The sequence below is a fragment of the Halichoeres trimaculatus genome, unplaced genomic scaffold, assembly GCF_033239565.1.
Source record: "Halichoeres trimaculatus isolate MK-OKI-2021-1 unplaced genomic scaffold, fHalTri1.1 fHalTri1_scaffold_1, whole genome shotgun sequence".
In the NCBI taxonomy this organism is placed as follows: Eukaryota; Metazoa; Chordata; class Actinopteri; order Labriformes; family Labridae; genus Halichoeres; species Halichoeres trimaculatus.
Window position 1 is genome coordinate 17,771,289 of NW_027437179.1, and position 22,634 is coordinate 17,793,922.

Sequence of the window (22,634 nt, forward strand, 5' to 3'; positions counted from 1 at the left end):
GTCCATGTTACAAGCAGCTTCCTGAGCACTCCAGAAGGAATGCTGCCGTAACCAATGCGTTCTAATTAGCTATAATCCGCCTAGAAAGTCTCCAGTGAGCCAGATTGTTAGCATTCTCATTAAAGGCCCCCTCTCTTGTCATAAATCAAAGCTTTTACAGTGTACAGCCGCACTAACAGGTGCTCTCACACCTTACCCCATAGCCTCATAAACACATTAGTTGTCTGTTAGCACTACCCCCCTCTAATATATACACACACTCATGCACATACGCACAGACAGACACACACACACACACACTCTGCATCCCCAGCTCCCAGCCTCTCTTAAAGTAACAACAGCTTTTAAGGCCCTGCAGCTTCCTTGAGAGCTCAGTAAGCCACCAAAGTGACAGCTGTTAAAACGAATTTCCCTTTTATTGAGACCTTGGTTGCGACGCTTGCCAGGACACAAGTTCAGCTTGGCTAAACCAAATGAGGTAAGACATTTTTTTCTGCACTTGGCTCCGGCACAACTCAGCAGGGTAGCCGAGCTGGCAGTCGGTTAAATGATGACACAGACCGCAAAAAAGCGTAGCAGAACCTCTTTTAATCAACGCTTTTCTTCTGAAGTCGAGAGACGGGTCTTAATCAAATTTTCTCTGTGTTACTCGACTTGAAGCATTGAATGTTACTGATTAGAAGATTTCCAGGCGATTTACTTCTTAAGTGTGACATTTTTTTTTCAGCTATTTGCACTTCTGTGGTGGATAATTTACTGCTGGAGTCTTTTGTGTGTTTTTTTACAGCACGTCATTTTGCCTTCAGTGGCTGAAAATGTTTTTTGATCAACTCATAGCTGCAGGCTTCACACTTTCCTCTCAAGGACTTTTGTTTCAGTCTCTAAAAGATGGACCTCAGCCCAGACTTTATGGCCGGAGTTTGCTTCATTATCAAATGAGCGAAAAATACATTTTTTTTTATATATTGTGCATTGTGTCTCTTCTAGGCAGTGGTAATTTCAATCCTTATTTAGCAAAAAAAAACGTATGCATGCTTTACCTCTCAGTACGATCTTTCCCACAGATTAACTATGTCCGACTGTGGAAGCATCTGTTTTGTTTTTCAAAATATTTCAAAGAAAGTTAGCATTAAAAGCAGGTAGTCATTTAATGAAACAATTATGGCTGCATATGATACAAATTAATTTAGTTTTACTCACACTCATGCCTTTCTTAATTCTGTCCCCCACACATACACCTTCACCTCAGGTCTTTAACTTCCTGAAGCAGCTTTGCTTAGTTGAGTATATCTATTAACAGCATGTCTTAGAAAGTGGTCCATTAAAAAAACATGTACACTCACTGGCCACTTTATTAGGTACACCTTGCTAGTACCAGGTTGGACCCCTGTTTGCCTTCAGAGCTGTCTTAATCCTTCGTGGCATGGATTCAACAAGGTACTGGAAACATTCATCAGAGAGTTTGGTCCATATTGACATGATAGCATCACACAGTTGCTGCAGATTTGTCAGCTAAAACATCCATAATGAGAATCTCTCGTTCCACCACATCCCAAAGGTGCTCTATTGGATTGAGATCTGGGGACTGTGGAGGCCATTTGAGTACAGTGAACTCATTGTCATGTTGAAGAAACCAGTCTGAGATTGTTCCAGCTTTATGACATGGAGCGTTATCCTGCTGGAAGTAGCCAGCAGAAGATGGGTACACTGTGCTCATAAAGGGATGGACATGGTCAGCAACAATACTCAGGTAGACTGTGGACTTTAAACCATGCTCAGTTGGTACTAAGGGGCCCAAAGTGAGCCAAGAAAATATCCCCCACACCATTACACCACCACCAGCCTGAACCGTTGATACAAGACAGGATGGATCAATGCTTTCGTGTGACGCCAAATTCTGACCATACCATCTGAATGTGGAGCAGAAATCCAGACTCATCAGACCAGGCAACGTTTTTCTAATCTTCTATTGTCCAGTTTTGGTGAGCCTGTGTGAATTGTAGCCTCAGTTTCCTGTTCTTAGCTGACAGGAGGGTCACCCGGTGTGGTCCTCTGCTGCTGTAGCCCATCTGCCTCAAGGTTGGACGTGTTGTGCTTTCAGAGATGCTCTTCTGCAGACCTCGGTTGTAACCAGTGGTTATTTGAGTTACTGTTGCCTTTCTATCAGCTCCAACCAGTCTGTCCAATCTCCTCTGACCTCTGGCATCAACAAGGCATTTTGTCCCACAGAACTGCTCCTCACTGGACATTTCCTGTTTTTGGGACCATTCTCTGTAAACCCTTGAGATGATTGTGTGTGAACATCCCAGTAGATCAGCAGTTTCTGAAATACTCAGATCAGTCCGTCTGGCACCAACAACCATGCCACGTTCAAAGTCACTTAAATCACCTTTCTTCTCCATTCTGATGCTCCGTTTGAACTGCAGCAGATCGTCTTGACCATGTCTACATGCCTAAGTGTATTGAGTTGCTGCCATGCGATTGGCTGATTAGAAACTTGTGTTAACGAGCAGTTGGACAGGTGTGCCTCATTAAGTGGCTGGTGAGTGTATTTTTTTATATTTCCCTGCCTTTTCTTGCTAGAAGTCAGATGTGAATAACTGTTTTGAAACTACCAAAACCAACAAGTGATTTGGCATTGGCGACGTAAACAGATCTCTATTTTAATTCAAAACAAACATAAGACACGTGTCTTACACATAAGACAAGTAGATTAACTCAGTGAGGGTCACCAAAAGTAGGCCCTTGTGCTTTTTTTAAAAGACAAAATGTCCTATTGCATGGCCCTCAGTGGCCACCATAACCTGAAAAAAAGCTCTAATCGCCTTCATTAGACCCAGGCTCCTTTCTTGTGAGCTAGCCGTGTAAGATAACGCTTTACTTTACCACATTGCTCCCTGATGGGCCCCACAACCCTGACAGAGGAGGTATTTGAAGTGAGAGCCAGCTCATCGTAAACTCAAATACAGAGGGCATAAGAAGGTTTTGATTCAGAAAGAGAAGCTACAACTTCATATCCTTCCTTTCATAACTTTGACAGCCATTTTGATTAAGTTTTCTTTTGAGAAGATTTTTAGTCATTTTTCTCTTCATAATTTTAGTCTCCTTTTTGTCAATAACATCTCCAAATGTTTTGTTTGAGCTTCACTTGATAAAAAGTTCACTCTGAGTGTTTTCTTTCCAAAAACTCTTGCAATGCTCCTGCTCTTATCTTCCCTGTTTTAGTTTTTTTTCTTTGGTTATTCTTGAAATATTATTTACTAAGACTTCAAATGAAAGTGGAATAAACACATGCCCTGAAAAAAGCAAAGTAATAAAGCAAGCAGTTGCATTACTAGGCCTTATTTTCACAAGTGCTGTATTTTACCATGATCCCTGACTGATTTTGTGGTGGCATGTTTGACAGACATGGAGGCCATTGCGCTCACAACTGTTAAGTCTCCATTGATATGTCAGAATTTGTCAAAATCGTGCAAAATCTGACTAAATATGTTCTCAAACATGTCCCTAAATCAGAAGAAATTTGGGTTTTTAGCTAAGCTATTAGCCAACAGAGGCAAAAATCTGAAGATGTCAAATACTAAGTAAAAGTCACACTGGTGGCTGTTTGAGGCTTCATCACTGTCATGTACTGAGAAAAAATGATCAGTGAGAAGAAAGTCGTGTGAAGCCATGAGAGGTTACATCTGTCGCTTCTTGTTGGAAAGAGGTCATTAAGTTTATGATGCAGACAGATCGAGTTATTTCTTCCCATCTCAATTTGTTATAAGGTTAAAAAAGTCTATGTGTTAGGAACACTGCTCTAGGGAGGAAACTTCTATGGGCCTATATGAATTTTGCTTTTGTCATATTCTTCATAGATTTTTTGCCTTCATGTGTTAACCTGACCACCCATTCTTCCAGTTAATGGAGCCGGTTTGGCCATGGCTACATGTGACATCATCGACCTTCATGGAGGAAAGCCTGCAAACTTCCTTGACCTTGGAGGAGGAGTCAAAGAGAGGCAGGTGTACGAGGCCTTTAAGCTGCTTACTGCTGACCCAAAGGTAAGAGGACAATTTAACTGCTTTTTTCTTTTACTCTTCATTGCTTCAGTGGAGTTTATAAAGCCAAGCCGAACTATTTCCTGTGACTTTTCAAAGAAAACCACCTGTTGATTTGTCTTTGATCTTTCACTCAAAGCACACTGATACAGCACTGCCTATTAGTTCGCACTTTGTCACTGTGACAACAGTGCACATTAAATGAAGGACAGCATACCATCATGTTTCATTGGGGGAAATTGTGAGAGGCTAGGTGATAAGTTGCCATAATTTTCAGTTGCAGAGGTGTTATGGTCACATCTCTGTTCACTACTATCGATAGACTATCTTAAATGATAAGTCATGACACAAAAACACTTGCAGACACTCTACAGGCTCATGTGCAAGCTATGAACAAAATAAATGTAGCTAAAAGTATGTTTCCTGAAGTCTCGGGGCTCTGGATGAGTGGCAGCTGGTGCAGTTTTAGAAGTGATTCAGCTCTATGCTCAGAAAGCTAATGACTCCAAACTAAACAACATGAGCCTTGTAACGATACTGCGGTGCTGATTGTGTGTTGACAGTTTTCACACCGCTAATTCCCCCGCTGCTGTCACTCCCACATCCATGGACTGATCTCTGGTTGCCTCTGTGTTAGCATCTCTGGCAGGGCTTAGTTGTGCAGAATACAGAGTTAGATTTGAAACAATGTGAGTCCATTGTCCTGAAAAGATGGCACTTTGTACCAAGTATAAAACATGTCTAATTATAAGTTGCCAAAATAAGCAACATTTTTTCTTCATTAATCAGTTCCCTACATACCTACATTTGTCCTTTAATGAGAGGAGTCTACATTTTAACACCATTTCACACACAGACTTTCTTGATTCAAAAGTCAAAACATTGGCGATTAAGAGATTAAAATGATCATCCGTGATTCAGTCTGCTCCTCAGGTATTCTGTCAATATTACAGCTCTGTAGAGCTCATTTTTGTCCCAATCTAATTCTCAGTTGTAGATGTTTTATACGACTGAGTGTAGGAGTGAGTTCCTGGAAATAGATGTATTTTTTAAAAGTACTGCCTCATATTTATTTCACAGCAGTGAATAGACCACTGTTGCACACCTTTTACAGATGAATTTTAAAATCCTACCAACCATAACACCCCAGCAGGTGATGCATTGCCTCACTCAGGTTTCTGCTGTGTGTAGATTCTGTTTGGTCTCATGTGAATTCAACCCACTGGTCTGTACGGCACAATAAAAATTAATATGGTGGATGAAAAAGAAATGCAATCAATAGGGGAGAGGAAAGACTACAAAGACCTGTCACTCTCTCCCGGTATGGGGCCATCATCGGTTATTATTGAACCCTTTTAAAACGAGGTGGAATTCTACTGAGGCAAAACACGGTTTTACAGTCTGCATTCGTGTCTCTCCCTCCCTTTAAAAAAAACACTCCTGCATGGACAAGGGGATCCTCCTCCACCCACCTCCTACGCCTCCTTCTCTTTCTGTCTTGGGCTGATTCCCCAGATCCAGATGGGGGAGTAAGCTCGCTGTCTGTCCCTCCTGCTGCTGTGTATGGAAATAGAGACAGGGAGCTCCTCCCTAACAGAGAAAAAAGTAGAATAGGGTTGACATTAAACTGGGTTGGAAGCACCATTAGCATTTCATTTCAACCATGGGAGCTCGAGAAACCTGCTCTGATCTTTGGAGAGAATGTTAATCATTTCACAATAAGAGGGAGAGAGTGAGCGTCTCATTTGCATTTAGTTTTTCTTTTTTTTTCCCTTCTTTTTCTCAAATCACCATACAAGGCTCAAAAATATGTGCAGAAATTGAAATTAAAACAGGCCTTTGTTTAGACAAAGTACAACTTATTGGTTATATGTGTAAGTTTTTGAAGATGTATTTTCACCTTTCATATCAAAACAATCAATGCTTACAGTCTCCAAATATGTAGTAGTAGTAGTAGTAGTAGTAGTAGTAGTAGTAGTAGTAGTAGTAGTAGTAGTAGTAAGATTAATCAGTTTTTGTACCAGCAGTGTTTATTTTTCCACAAGAAAGACATTTGAAACAAACAAAAAAATTTTGAAAAAAAAAAAAAAAAGTTCTTTTGTTAAGTATTGACTGAAAAGGAGTAGGCAGAAGCAAGACGCTTATCTAAGCCTAGCCTATGTTTTTAACAAAATTAACAAAATTAAGCCAAACAGATATTAGAGAAAATCAACATTATCAACGCTGTCACATTATCATCACTTATAAATCTCAAAAATAACTTTACAAACCATTTTTTCTAGAAATCATCATATCACACCTTTTGTTGACATTTTCTCCTGTTTAAAGTCACAGACTTTTTTTCCCCGCCCTTTTATTTATTTCCACTTCCTGCAGCTAATAGTTCAGATAGCATATGCCGTGATGCTGATTTCCAAAGGCCCAGCCTAAAATGAGTTTGATAGCAGCTGTAGGCAGGGCCATCAGTGTTCTGCTGCATACATGAATATTTGCTTTATATTAGAGAGCGCTAGGATTCTTCACTAGGACCATTACCATTGTTTATATACTGTGGGAAAGACACAAGTGCATTCAGTGCCCATGGGAGGGAAACAGCCTGCTGTAATGATGCCATACATTTCTACAAAAACAGGTATTGGGGTCCATTTTTTTTCTGTCTTTCCTGACTCTCTTTTAGGCTTTTGTCTCCCTCCCTCCGTCTTTCTTCCTCCTGGTCTCTGCTTTGATGTCTCAGACTCATTGTGCTGAGAGGTGTGGAAGTGTTGTGAGTGTACTGCTGGCTCTGAATAGCAGAGACGGAGTCTAAGATGACAAAGCCTTCTTTTTGTCGTTGGCTCACTTCTTCAGTATCTACCCTTAAAGCATTCATTACCTAAAACATTATTATTCTCTGAAAGAACAGAGGGGGAAACCAGATGAAACTGGAATACTGTATGTGAAGTGGAAATTACACAGTAGAGAAAAAAAGTCAAATGAAAGGGCTGGACCAAGAAAGAGAATTGTGAAACAGTTTGTAGTGGTGTGTGTCTGTGTGTGTGTTAAACATGTGAGATGTTATGTAGCTCAGCTGGGTGCAGTAGACCATTCAGGTCTGTTTGAAGTTTGGCCCCCGGCTCTATAACCAGAGACGTATTTATTTTTCATGCTAAAATAAATAGCTTCACTTTCTTCATATGCACGTAAAGAAGAGTTTGTTGACAGAATGACTGAATTTATTGAGGTTTCCCTCACATCACCTTTAGGCACAAAGCAGAAGAAGGCAACAAATACCTACATCCAAATAACCTTGTTATTGCCTTGTGCCTGTGCTGTAAAGAAAGAGGAAGATGGATGTTTGGGTCGACTCAACAGCCATCTTGTTCTTAGAGCTTAGGGCATTTTATTTCAGGTTTTATGAACTAAAGTGAAAAATGACATTTTATAACACCTTTTACTGTCGCTTTTGTGAGGCCTCCACTGTATCAAACAGTTCTTTATCAAAGATTAGAATCATGGTAAAAATTAGAAGTGTATGATGATTTGAATTTTTTAGCAGACAAAAACTAACTAATAAGAACCTGCTAGCAGATGAGTCAGTAATTTGAGCTCTTTTTTTGTGGCCAACTGGAGCACTCATCCATCAACATTAAAGGTCCCATATTATGCAAACATCACTTTATTAAGTCTTTCAGTGAAATTTGTGGGTCTTTGGCTTTCCTCCCAGCCCACAAAATGTGATATTTAATAACAAAACCTGTACTTAGTAGTCCTTGTGAATGTAAAATCCTGACCTGAAACAAGCTGTTTGTTATTTGGGGATTTGCCAACATCAGCGATTCCTTTTTTTGACCAATCAGGAGCAAGTTGGTCCACCGAAGCAGATACTCCTGAACCCTCTCCCTGCTGCTGGAGAGAAATCTCTCCAGAATGCCAAAGTTGAAGAGTCATCACTGCTTTGTTGTTGGCTGTAAACAGTGACATAGTTAGTTCCATGCACAAGCTTCCCATCTCGGAAGAAGACAAGACTAAGTCGCTAGAGTTCATTCATCAAGGAAATGTGCCAGCTACACTCAGTAAAACTGTGCATGTGTGTGCTAGTCACTTCACGACCGACTGATTTTCCAACTTTGGACAGTACAACAGAGGGCTAGCAAATAGACTAATCCTGAATCCAGGCGCATTACCAACCATCCACCAACAAATCTTGGACCCTGGAAATGTGAGTATTTTTAATGCTGTGTGCTGTGGAGCAGATGTAAAGGCTGGGCTAGTGCTATTTTGCATTTCTCACTCAAAGCTGTGATGGAATGACAACTTTTTTGAAAACTTGAAAGATAAGTTGTTAAAGTTTGTGGACTTTTTTCATCCTCCCAAGTACTTGTGGCCATGTTTTGCAATACTTGGTGTTGTACTCTAAAACAGTGAAAAGCATCCACAGTGGTTAAATGTTTTCCCACTAGTTAGCCAGTTGCAACTTGTTCGTCTCTATATTGTGCCAGGGATTATACATCATCATTCTGTTTCTTAATGTGAAGACTTGTCAAAAAGTTTTTATGAGTAATAACTAAATAAGGGTGTATTAAATATTCCACGTATTGGCTCTTTCAAACTTCCTGCATCGCTGCAAAAAAATAAATGCATTTCATCAAATTAGCAGTTTTGAAATTTTATCTGAAATCAAGTGAAAAAAAAATACAAAATTGGAATTTAAAGAAAAAGTTGTCATGCCTTTTATTTTGGGTGCAACTCTTTTCTTACACGTCAACACGCACTGCTCTATTTTTATAAGGTTGTTACATTTTCTTTAGGAGATAATTTTCTTTTTCCCCCACGATGTTCTCAATACATTTTGTCTACCAAACTTTGAATCTTTACAATGTGTTTCCATTTCATAACCACATTCAGCAGTTTTTTGTTAAAAGTATTTTGGAGATACAGAGTCAAGACACTGTCTATGGTATTTATAGAGGGTATGCTGAACCCCCCCCAAGACTAACAGCTTGCTGTACTGATGGTGCTGGTTTTAGAATGAGTTGCTTCCTTTTGGGGACATTTTTGTCTTTTTAAAAAGAAACAAGCAATTTGGAAAATGTGGTAGCAATTGTGCAGCACTTATCAAAATTATTGTCATATTCAGATGAAATTACAAACTAGACCTTTCTATACTGTGTTTGCATGCAGCACTTGATGTAGAAGCCTGCAGGTGCATTACCTGTAGGCTCATTACTGCGGTCGATCTGTGCTGCTGCACTGTTTAAAGCAATAACATGCATGTTAGTGGCAATGGGGCACAGATTGGCACATTAGCATTAGTTCAGCTCGGTGTCCTGCCTCCTGGGCAAATATGGAGGTGTGTTCATGTGCATGTGTTAATATTGTTACATAATCAAGCTTTAGAGAATGCTAACGCTCACCTGAGAGTGTGTTTGTGTATCCATTTTTTTTCCCTGTGTGTTTTCACCTTCCCTGATTGTGTGTGGTTAGTGTGCATGTCCTCCCAGGGCCCTCGAGCAAAACTACATACTGTTTTCCTTCTTTCCAGCTCAGTGACTGTGCGCTGGCTCACCTGCGATCTTTCTTTAACCACTCTCCTCCTTGTTACAGTGACACTTGAGCCTGATGAGCTCTAAGTCCCAAGTCCCCGTACAGGGAAACAGATCTTCTAATAACACACCTTTTTCTGTTGAACATCTTAATTTCTGTAAATCAGAAATGCCTGCATGAAGATACTAACCTGAATATCTACAGCACCATCCCAGTGTGTCTCCCTGCCAGTCTGTCATCTAACTATTTTGTAGTGCAGCTCTTTCCTTTCCTTTCCTTTTATTTTCTACTCCATCTCTCCCATAGTCTATTTGCTCCTTTGTATCTCTCTTTTCTTCTCTGTAGCCTTTCATCTAGCTAAATCCTGTTAAAGTCAATGTGAATAGCTCTCCCCAGTTCATGCCTGTGAGCTAAATCCTGCAGGAGCCAAGGCACTGCCTTCTTCATCCCTATATGGAGATGTCTGAGCCCATGTCTAATGAGCTTCAACATGTAGACCTATGGAGTCACTGAAAGGCAGCGGCTGCAGTCAAAGCTATATGACCCAGAGAAACACATTGTGAAAGGTACAGCACTCTGTGTTCACACAGCAATGGGTGAACAGACAAGAGCTGTATTTTACGGGGTTGTGTCCACGGGGTCCTACAACACATGAGTGTGATAGGACACACAGCTCATTCAGTCACTGTACACAAGTGTAAATAGGTGCAAATACATGCTTGTATTGTTGCATCCGCATCTGCACAGGCATGCAGCCCCCCAGGGGCACAACAGCTTTTAATCACAGGAGTCACCTGCGATGTAAGAGCCCCATGGTGTGTTATTTTGGAGAGAAAGTAATCACCTTTCTGCCTGCAGCCCAGCCCTTTGGGAAATGTCGGATCCCTGTGTTATCAACACAAGAAATGCAAAGCTGTTGGGAACAGGGAGAAAGGGAGAAAACAAGCTACGGCTGTAATGGAGTTCATTCGCAGCTTACAGAATTTTACACGAGTACTAAATAGAGGGCCAGCCATGGAGGGATGGGTACTTAGTACAGCCAACGCACTGGGGCTGCCATTCTGGGGCCAGGGCACAGAAAGAACGAACAGTGCTTGTTTCAGCCAGAGAGTATGTGGGTTTGAGTGCTTTAAGGGAGAAGTGGCACTCTTGGTGAGGTATTACTTTTTCACTTATATGCAGTTCAGGTCATTGTATTGGTTTTACATTATAGGAGAAAGAGCCTTGCAATGTAATGGGTTTCCTGTAGATTTGCTTACTGAGCATTACGATCCTGCTTCAGGGCTGGATATACGGTGGGTTTTTGTATTTCATGAGATCTCTTGTGCTTGAATACATTGCTACAGTGGGGGTACTTATGTTCTAGTCTCAGCCCAGACTTTACAGACCATGCATTAGTCCTTGAAATGTATTCACCATGAGCCTTGTGCAGTATATTGGTTTGCATGTTCATTTTTTTCATTTTTGTTTCAGATTTTCCATTAGAGGGTGTATGTAGCTTCTTTGAGTGTGTGTGTGTGTGTGTGTGTGTGTGTGTGTGTGTGTGTGTGTGTGTGTGTGTGTGTGTGTGTGTGTGTGTGTGTGTGTGTGTGTGTGTGTGTGTGTGTGTGTGTGTGTGTGTGTGTGTTCTTGAGAAAATCTTTGTCCATTATACTTATAAACCCATGGATCAATTGGACATCTTTGGTGAAGACCCATGAAAGCTCTTGTCCATTTCTCTGCACTTTTAACCCTGCTTCTGTTTAAGTTAGAGCTGTGAAACTTCACATTCGATCAGGAATAACTCAAAGAAAACATATCATGTAAAAACTTAGAAATGTACGGGTTTTTAGACGACAACATACACATTTAAATTTTATGCCAAAAAAGGTTTCAGTAAATTGAGTCAGAAGAACAAGAAACTTGACACATTGTACAATACTAGAGGAAAACATCTGATCGAACATCTGGTAGTTTATCAGCTTAACAAGCGCCAAGCAACATCAGTGAGTATAAAGAGTCTCTCTGGAGATTTTCACCATTCTGTGAAAGATTGTTCTGACAATTAGAACATCAATGTATGACATGTGTTTCACCAAATAATTACAAATAATCTGTGTTTATTGTTAAGAAATCTGAAAAGAAACACTGAAGTGACATAAATTCAGACAGAGCTACTTGAAACCCGATTATGTAGTGGACATCACTGCTGAAGGACAGGAAAACTTTTGAAAGCTACCCTGTCAAGACACTAGCTGCATTCACAAATTGAAGTTGAAAAAGTTGAAACTGCTTATTGCAAATATGTAAACATATATGAATTTGGGCTGGGACGATATACTATCCTCGCAATTTGATTCTGTTACAATTTTTCGGGTGCTGATTCGGTTCAAATTGTTTTTCCTTCGATATTTACAATTTTTGCGATTTTTAGTTTTCTTTTTTAACACCAGACCATATGAACATGTTAATTGATGATGGTAATGTCTACAGACTTTATCAGGAGCCATATTTTTCCCATAAAGTGCACATCACATGAGTTTTTTCTCCCACCCCTATTATAAACCAGTTATCCCCTTCCCATGGTCCTGAGCTCATTTAAGATGGACCAAGGCAAACTGGTCTGATGAGTAAAAACTAGAAATTGTGTTTGTAACTCGTGGACTGCTTGCTCAAGGCTAAATAGCAGAGGGACCAACCAGCTTGTTATCGGCAAGTATTTCAGTCAATGCCTGATGGTGTGGGGTTGCATGGGTAAGGCATGGGTAACCTGTATGTCTGTGAAAACATCATTCATTCTGGTTGGTATATTCTGCTGAGCTGCAGCCTGCAACTATTATAAAGTAGAGGGACTTATTGGCCTTGCATGAAACACAAAATGCAGTATGTGAGACCCCAAACAGCTGTGCAGTTGTGCAGCTGAAATTTTGTGTTTAGCGAGCATGGGAAATAAGTACACTGTCAAAATCTCAGCAGTTGGTCTTCTTAGTTTCTAAAAGCCTCCCCAGTTTGGTTAAAAAAAGAGATGAATTCCCAATCTTAACTATAATTAAAAACAACACAAAATATTAATGTTTGTTTTGGTATGTTGTCACTTTAATTTCTAAATATATTTCACTCAGCTTCATGTTTTTGGTAAACTGTTAAGTAGTTGACAGGAAGTTACAGTTTCTGATTTAGATGTATTATGTTCTTGTTTGTCACTTTTCTATTTTTAATGTATTCTGTGAACAAGCCCACTGGGACTACATGTTTAAGTCATTATTCTTGTGACAGCAGGTGTTGAGTGTTTTGGAGGGTACTCCCTGAAGTAAAATTCAAACAAGCTTTTGTGTTGTAGTGTTTATGTGACAGCAGGGAATAGCACAAAAAAAGCACAAACCTTTCCAAAAGTAGGTGAAATTAGTTGTATGTCTAGCTTTTCATAGTTTTTGGAACTTTGAGATAAAAGTCAGTTTAGATGAGGTCAACTTTTTTTGTTGTCCAAAGCAGCTGTTGGCACTGAGATGCAGTTTTTAATTTAGCTCTGAACTGTAACATGGAAAAGATTTATCCTCTAGCTTTCATGAACTGCTCTCCAACTTTACCCATACTGGTGATAAGGATGCCCCCATGTTTTTGATCAAAAGATAGTTATTTATGCCCGCTTAAGGTATTTCTCTGGACTTGTTTTGTGCAATGATGCCATCAAAGCCTCAACTTTACTCCCATAGATGTGTTAGGATTGTTTTTTCACCGTAAAGAGGTGGCTGATTCAAATCATGTCTAGGATCTTTTGGTTCTGAGTATGTTCTTCTTGTTGATGCGTGGGTTCTCTCCAGGTGCTTCAGTTCCCTTCTATAGTCTAAAGACATGCGTGTGAGGTAAATGACTCACTCTGATTCACCAGTTGCATGGTGCATTGAGTAGATGGGTTGAAAAAATATTTCTTTATAATTAATCCACTAATATATTTCAGTATTAACCGTAGACATGATTTAAAACAAGCCTGATCCGACAGGGTTCTGTTCACTCGCACACTTTGTGTCTTATGTGTAACTGAGTATGAAAAACTGCTAAACTGTCTTAATGTAACCCATTCAGTCCTTAGAGCTGGATCCCATAGATGGGTTGAACAAAACGAAAAGGAGAAATGAATCAGAGGGTTTTTAGACTTAATGTGTGCTTAGCAGACCAGTACAATCCTTTGCTGAGTGCTTCCTCTGCGTAATTTAACCCCTGGTGTTCAGGGCTTTTTCTGCCATACCACCACTTCATAAGAGCTATAAGTACCCTCTCCTGTCCTCCTCTCATTGATCTATAATTACATCTAATGTATACCCATGGCGCATTTTCAGAGAGCTTGTGTCCTTCCACAGGTGTTTGATGATGCTGGTTTGTCTGTCCCGGAGAATGACTTAAAATAATCTTGAAGTCTTACAGTGTTAGTTTGATGAATTTTCAGCATAAAAATTGGGATAACCTGGATTTGGCTGCGTGATAGACTCACCCAAAGAATAGTGAGAGCATCTCACTATTATTGTCCACCCAAAACACTTGAGGCAGTGTCAGAAAGGCATTTCAAGTGATTTTCTTGTACAATCAAACTGCTTTAAGAGCTTTTTATATTCAAAAGATTCTGATTTAGTGTAGCCATTTGAACGTGTCGTGACACTTTATAGTTTAGTCTTTCCAAATTTTGATGAAACCCTGTGATGGAAAATTCCCTCAACTAAAAACCAGGTTAACATATTCCGGGAAAATATAAGTTCAACACACTAATTACGCAGCAGGAGTGTCATTCAACCATAACTTGTAATGTCGAACGCAGGTTGGCTGCAGCACATGGATGACTTCTTTATTTTTAAACACACAACTCACAGTTCAAAGCAAAATTGGCACTGACAATAATCTGTGGACTGTCATATAAATGTCACAGCAGCAACTTTACACCTCACTGTACAGCTTTGTCTAAGATTCACTCATGGGCATAAGGAACACTTTTTTTGCTTCGATTACACTGTGAATGAAATTTACATTTCTCAATGGGAGCCGGCGTGATGAGCCTGACCTAGATCAAGAGGGTTTAATACTGGCTGTAATGCTGCAAGAACTGCACAGAGCAAAGACACGGCCAAGTAAGAACAGTTCTGCTGCAGAGTCCTGGGCGTGTGTGTTAGATGAACAGTGATGCATGCATTTCATTCACTGTACTTGTAAATATTGTAAATCCCAGCAGTACATGTCATCTCAGAGGAACTCATTGGCCAGACTGCTGCATGACTACTTTCAGTTGTGTTAAACAGAAAAAAGCCACAAAATAGAAATATACCTGCTGAAATTTACAGAGATATCTGTTTACCACTGAAATTCACACGTGGCCAGAAGTCATGTTTGTGATTTTTCTGTCAGGGTAGTGCACAAAAGCTGGAAGATATCCAAAAGCCTTGTTGTGGTTACAGGTGGAGGTGAAACAGACTAAAGCTGACATATAGACGGGGTGAGGGGATCCAGCTGTTTCGTTCAATGGTATTGATCCTTTTTCTTTAGCTTTCTCTGTTAACTCAGGTTCTGTGCTTCAGGTTGAGTTCACCTGCAGTAAAGATGATAGAATAGAATAGAATAGAATAGAATAGAATAGAATAGAATAGAATAGAATAGATAAGAATAGAAAATTCTTTATTTATCCCCGAGGGGAAATTCAGGAGTCACAGCAGCAATCAATAAAACAAAAGTAAGAAAGTGTATAGGAAGTGCAAAAAGGTCCACAAGAAAATAGATGAGACATCCCGTCCACCACTCGTCCATCACTCTCCAGCCATGATGTCTGGTTGTCATATACTGCACAAAAAAGTCCACCATTTGGCCTGCTTTAACTATACTAATAAATGAAAATGAATGCTAAATATTCAAGGGGGAAAAATGGAATGTAGAAACTTCTGTCTTGTGATGTTTACAGTATTTGTTACTGCAACTGCTTGACATCATTCTCCAGCTTCATTGAGTGACAAGTCAAAGCTTCACGCAGCATATAGGCCTAAAGAATTATTTCTGTTGATGATGACCATTTAAAAGAAATGATGACTGAAAATACAATACTAATCTGCTGAATAACAGCCCAAACTTGGAACACAAGGCAACATGTGCTTTCTGCTCTTCAGTGGGCGTAATTGCAGTGACTTTGATAAATTGTGACATCATGTGCATACCCTCCACTTTTCCTCTTGTTGAGTTGTGTAAGCAGCCTCTGCCTTAAATAGTTGTGAGCTTGGAAAAGGCGATTACATCAATCATTTTTCTGAAAAGTGTGCATTCATTCATTCATTCTTTATCTCTGAGGAAACAATATTCAAATACATTCATACACAATCTTTGTCTCAGTATCATATTTGGGTCAAACAGTACACTCCCCACCCAAAGAGGAAGGCTCAAGCCATCAGTGCAGGACAAATGGGCTTGTCAGACACCGTACTGTACAGTCCACCTCTCATTCCTCTTGTGAAGGTTAATTTGAGGAAGTGAAGGAAACGTCCAGAGATGCACCATGGAGCTGATGACTTGTCAGATTGATTTGCCCTTCAGGGAACTAATGCCTTGTCTGTTTCTTCCTCCATTTGATCTGGGTTAGATCTTCACAGCATGCTTTTAAAGACCCGTGTCGTTTTCCTCTGCACCACCAGCAGACAACGCTATTACTTAACCATCATGTATGCATAAGGACCATGGATTACTAATGAATTCACCCCATCCCAGCACCTTGTCTCGGCACCAGTTCATCCCCTGTTGATCCTCACAAACACTGGCACACACACACCCACACATACTCCCCCACACATACACACAGACAGGTCCCATGGGCATGTCTGATTGAGCTTTCTCCTGTCTGCCATTCCTCATCTGTGGGAAATCAATAGAGGATCTGGGATTGGAGCACGGGCTAATTGAGCTCTGCTCTCTCTGTTCTCTTATTGCTGCCAGGAGCGTTTTGTCATCGCAGCACCTGGTTCACACCATGGGGCCAGGGGGAGCCAGCCAGCGATCAGATAGGGCCTTTGCATGCCATAGGGAGAGGAGCCGCATGTGATTGAGTGACCTTGTGAAGTGGAGCACTCGGAGGAAGGGCATAGCAAAAAGAAGAGAGCTTCATTTATTCTCATGTGCTTGTATAGCAGCTGTTTGATGCTTCATCCGCCTAAATGAATGATAGGGGGAACTAGATTTCACCGTCCACTGCACAGTTCAGGAGGTCAGAATATTAAAATCAATGGTTTTCACTTTAGCCGTCATGTGACAGTACTTTCTGATCTTTTAAACCAAGCAGCTTGTTTTGCTTCACACTGGTTACCAAAAGCTGTCTATAGATTAAAATCATTATACACTTTGCTTTCACATTAACTCACGACTAAGAAGATAGTTAAAGCTATACACACTTGACGAGTTTCAACATATTTATGGCTCAGTAACCCACACTAACACACTGTTTTAGATCAGCCTGCTGTTATTGGCCAGAGTTGTTCCTAAAATGGGCTTTCGAATTCTTCTTGGTGTTATAAATGGAGATTCCTTCTTTCCAAACCATCTGCTCTCATCTCTCCACCCTTTGCCACCATTCCAGTTCTCCATCTCTTCATCTGTCTGTGTTCCAGGACCTGAGGGAGTATCACCATCTCAGTCAGACAGACGTGTCCAGTGCAGAGAGACATTACGATGGAAGCGTGACTGTTAGGCCCCTCTCATTTCACGCTCCCCTGACGCTTATGTGTGCACATGTTGGAGGATTATGTGAGGCCATTCAAACACACAATTGATGAGATCATTTGTGCTTTCTGAGCCATGTACTGACACAACAAACACGGTGCCCTTCCCCATTCTCTGGGGATATTATTGCACGTTCTATTTTTACAGACAACTGTCGAGGTTGAGACTGCCTCATTGAAACAAGGGTTAACTGCAATCATAGATTTTGAATGCGATCGCAGAGCAATTAGCAGTAAAAGTGTTTAATGCCAATTAACCAACAACAAAACAAAGCTTGGAAAATGTTTCTTTTATTCTCTTCACCCTTTGACTCAAGTTGGTCAAAGCGTGAAGAACACCATTAACTTCTGTTATTCACTGTGGCATGCCGCACTCACTGGAGAAACTTTGCCATAGTGCTTACACTTTGTCTTGTCAAAGGGTTTTATTTACAGAGGTGTACATATCATATCATTCTGTGAAGACAGGATTTTTTCAGAAATAATGTTGGCATGTCAGGACTAACACTCTGTAAGTAACTCAGAAAAACAAACTAAATAAATAATTTACACTTAAGGGACTGCAAACGACAAAAAAACCCACTGACAACTTTCAGTTTCCACACTCTGAAGCAGACAACCACGAAGAAGTACTCTAAACATTATGTGTAAAGTTGAGTTTTAGCCTTAGCTTATCGGCAACAATGTTTGAAAAGAAGTGTTTTGCAATCTACAGCTAAATTGTGCTGAGGAGTGAGTTAGACAATCTGTGCCTTCAGAACAAACATGACCTCATTGCAAGTCAAGACAAAAAATCTAAATGTTTTAATTTCAGTTGAAACTGCAGGGTTTTATAATGCGTTTTTGAATTTTAATTAGTCATATATAAATAAAATGGCTAGTCTTAACAGCCTTGCAAAACACCATAATTTAAAAAAACAGATCAGAGTCTAAAGCAGACAGCATTTACAAAAAGTAATAAATAAGTAATACATTCAAGGTTCTTTTTAATGAATCATGTTTTGAATCAGCCTCAGGTTGAATTATTATTGTACCCGTAGGTCGATTTGTTTTACAGCTAGATGATGACATCCAGTTTGACATCCATTTGCAAAGCGCCAACATGAAAGCACTCAAGACAGTCAGAATCAAAAAATGATTTAAACACCATAACATGATAGCACGACGCCTCCACAAGTCATTATTTAAAAAGGAGTGAAGAATATCATTAAATAAGACATCTGAATCATAAATGAGTAAACAAATCAGTCAGTCAATAAATAAAGAATAAATAAATAGCTGCAATTAGGTGTTAGGTTGAATTGCCAAGTCATGCATGAGCCTTTCTGTTTGAAATTTGCATGTTCTGTGCAAGCATTCTCTGGTTTCCTCCCACAGCTCTCGTCCTGTGTTCCTCTGATTACTTGGTTACCCTAAACTGCTCGTTGGTGTGATGTGAATGTTTGCATGAATGGTTGTTTGTCTCTGCATGGTAGTCATGTGACAGACTGGCATCTTATCTAGGGTGTACCTGCCTCTCATCTATGACAGCTGGAACAGGCTCCAGTCCCCTGTGACTCCAAATGGAAGCAGTGATATAGGAACTGAATAGATGGTTGACTGTTTTAAATCATCCTCTGATTTTATTTGGTAAAACAGTGTCATCAAAAGTGATGGATGAAGCCTCAAAGCTGGGGTTGCACACATCAAGAGATTCCCATATGTAACAGCTGATACCGAGCCAGCATCAGTTGTGTCAACCACTTCTTACGCTGAATACAGATTCATTCTAACCTGGTTCAGTGAGTCTATTTCGCAGAGGTTATATATAAAAGGCCTGAGATGTCAAATATGTGTGACATGGAGGAGGGCTCATTTCTACACTGCACCTGGTCACGTTTTAAATTTGCGTGTTAATTTCTGTATCAGCAGGACTTTCTCGCCCAAGTTGCAGATCTTCTGAAAAAAAAAGTCGATACACATTTGTGAAGGAGAGACAGCTCAACACACGGTACTGCTCATTGTCAGGAGTGCATTGCAATAGTTTGGAAGTCAAAGTCCCACTTTCACTCCATCCAATCTTATTTTTTCTCTCCTTTTTTTCATTTCTCATGACCATTTTTTTCATTCTGATTGCCTCTTTCTATTAAGTAGAGGCCTAATTGGCTCAGTACAGCTTTTATGTTGGCAGATAGGATGGGCTTTAAAATATTGTGTTAGTGTTAGTAAATATTTATTTACTATAATATTTATTCTTACTCCGTAGATCTCTGTATCATCTTGAAAGAATCAGAATTCCCCTGCAGTCAGAGGCTGACATGTTTACAAGATGATGGCAAATGGACTTACTAGAACCTGTGCTACAATTAAAGTGTTTGCATTTGTATCATCGCTATAAACAGATGGACATGTTTGCTTTTAGCGTTCTCCAAACAGTTGTCCTTTTACAAATTAAGGTTTTTATTGTTACAAGGCGTTCTTTTGACACTAGGTGCGTGATATAAAAATTGTCAGCCCTGCCACTGGCAATAGGTTAATTTTCCAAATATATAGTGGGGAAAATAAGTATTGAACGCGTCAACTTTGTTCTCATTACATTTATTTCCAAAGCTGCAATTCAAACAAAATTTCTACCAGACATTGGTATTAACTCAGATAATCCACACATGAAAATAAATAACGACATTCAGGTCAATGAATAATGATTATGTGGAATTAAGTACAATAACACAGGAAAAAAGTATTGAACACACCATGGAAAGGCCGTATACTTTGGCAAGGAAATGCACCATACCACCAGAAATCTGTCAGTAATTATTACTTGAACTTCCAATTAGTGCAGATCAACATCAGCTGGGCTAGAGCAAATTGATGGTCCAAAAAAAAAGTTTGTTTTTTCACCAAGCAGTTGACGACACACCTCATGATGGGTAAAGGCAAAGAGCTCTGAAGATATTCGCAACCTGATTGTTGCTCAGCATCAGAATGAAACTGGTTACAGACTTATATCAAAGCACCTTATTCATTATTCGCAAGTAAAAGCACCACCTTACTATCAACAGGCCACGCACAGGAGCTCCTTGCAAGATTTCTGACCAGGGAGTCAGAAAGATAGTCAGAAGAGTACTCAACGAGCCAAGGACCACCCTGAAAGTGCTCCAGAAAGACTTCGATGCAGCAGGTACAATTGTTACAGAGAAAACTATAGGTGATGCACTCCACCTCTATGGCCTCTATGGACGCTCAGCCCGCAAGACTCCATTCCTCTAGAAAAGGCATGTTGAAGCTCGTTTAAAGTTTGCTAAACAGCATCTTGAAAAGTCTGTAGAATACTGGGAGAATGTTGTCTGGTCAGATGAGACCAAAATTGAACTTTTCTACTTTTCTTTTCAATATATATGTGTGTGTGTGTGTGTGTGTGTGTGTGTGTGTGTGTGTGTGTGTGTGTGTGTGTGTGTGTGTGTGTGTGTGTGTGTGTGTGTGGATGCATTACAATGTGTTGCCTTCCTTTGTCCTGCTTTTTTGTATGAGCAGAAATGTGTTGAAATACCTCATACAATCCCTTGTGAATTGTAGGACTTGACCTAAACCCCCCCCTATCTGGAGTCAGCATTGAGGTTTTTTACACTCTACAACACTGAGGATAAATTCACTGATAAGACAGATCGATAAGACTGGTGGGTCTGAATTGTTGTAAGGCGTTCTTAAATAAGTATGTGAGCTGTCAACTGCACTGTTCAGTATCTGCTCATGCATCCCACTGTTGTTGAGATAACATGCTTGGGCCTGTGCTCTTGAAGCGTGCATTTGGCCCAGTATAGCTCAAGGCCCTTCAGGACTCACATTAACCTTTTGATGTTAGTCTCAAACCCAACAACCTTTTTGCACTTTCTCTTGTTGCAGCCCTGTGGGTTTTTACCAGGGTCATGGGAGATGTCAGCCCTTCTCCACCTTCTCCACCAGCTGCTCTTTGCTCTCGGCCTCCATCAAACACTGTGCAACACCTGTGAGGACAGCTGTAGTGCTTTACTTTGACTAGTCTTCTTATTTTTTGTTCATTTTTATGAATGATGAAAAAAAAGCTTCCAGAGATGCAGAATACGTCTTTTCATTCAGAAAACACCTAGAACATTTTTTGGAGTCCCAGCTTCTTCTTCCTTTACTTTGCAGCCTAATGAGCAAGCATTCCCAAACATACTTACCTTTCTTTAATGTCCTGTCCTCCGCTCAGTGGCCCTCCTCCTCACTCACTGTGTTGCAGGTATTGCTTGCTTTGTATGGCGAGACATGCCGGCAGCAGTACAGCGAGAGATTATTGTCAGTGTAATTGGCTTTTCCAGGCCTGATTTGATACGAGCCTCTTGTCTGATCCACACTCTTCTTTTTTATCTAGCTTAATGGAAAGACGTTGAGGCTCACATGAAACGTTAGGCTCATTGTTTCTCTGGAGAAATCTCTTGTTTAGTTTCTAAGCTCAGGGTCAGGATAGAAAGCAGCAGATCTGTGTGGAAAAGAGGCGCTCACATTGTGCACATACAAAGAGACAGACATATGTACGACATGCTCTGTTGACATCAGAAAGAATTCTGATTTTTCAGCTCAATTTTCCTTTACATTTAGTTTGTTCAAAAGTCTGTACATTTTAATACCATTACATCTGCATTATCTGTGCTCAACTAATATGAATAACCTCAAACTTCCCCTCATTCAGCTCTTATTGACCCCATAATGATTGACAGCAGATTGAAAGATTGGAGGGCTGTTTTGGGTCCCTGCTCAAGCTGACATGACTGTCTCCTGCTGCAGTCTGCCTTGTTCAGTGAGCAGTAAAGGCATTGTCGAACACAGCTCACTGACACTGTTATCTCAGTCAATATCTGCTACTGCCAGAGGAGGAAACAGATGGACAGGAGATTCAACACAGAAAAACTTGGAGCTACCTTTAAGATGGAAAAAAGTTGTTATACAGCAGATGAGGTTTGTGGAATCTTGTGTTAGATATTCAAATTAATCTGCTTAAATGAAGGTTCATTTTTTAACCAAATCAAAAAACTTTAAATATTGCCCTTTTTGTGCATTTTTTTCACGTATCAGTTTAAGTGCAAAAGCTCTGGGTATTGTTGATGGACGTTTAAAACACAGGGTTATATATTGAATTTAAGTTTCATGCTACATGCAAACAGACCATCTCTAAAGTAATTGAAGAGACTCTACTCAAGCAGCTACTTTCCCATCAAGTAATAACTTCACATTTTAAACTCATTTACATCATTTTTTGACTCTTGATCTACAATTTGACAGAGTATCTACCGTGTCCTCGTCACTTCCTCTGAATCATTGCCTTTCTAGAGTGGTTATGGGTGACACGACATTT

General features: G+C 40.1%; 1 protein-coding gene across 1 annotated transcript in view; it reads left to right on the forward strand.

Moving 5' to 3' along the window:
* Window positions 1-22,634, forward strand: part of suclg2 (succinate-CoA ligase GDP-forming subunit beta) — a 119,011-nt gene that overhangs the window by 64,424 nt on the left and 31,953 nt on the right. Inside the window, exon 9 of the mRNA XM_074680541.1 lies at window positions 3,904-4,046. Coding sequence (XP_074536642.1) covers window positions 3,904-4,046 — 143 coding nt within the window. The remainder of the gene's footprint in view (window positions 1-3,903; window positions 4,047-22,634) is intronic.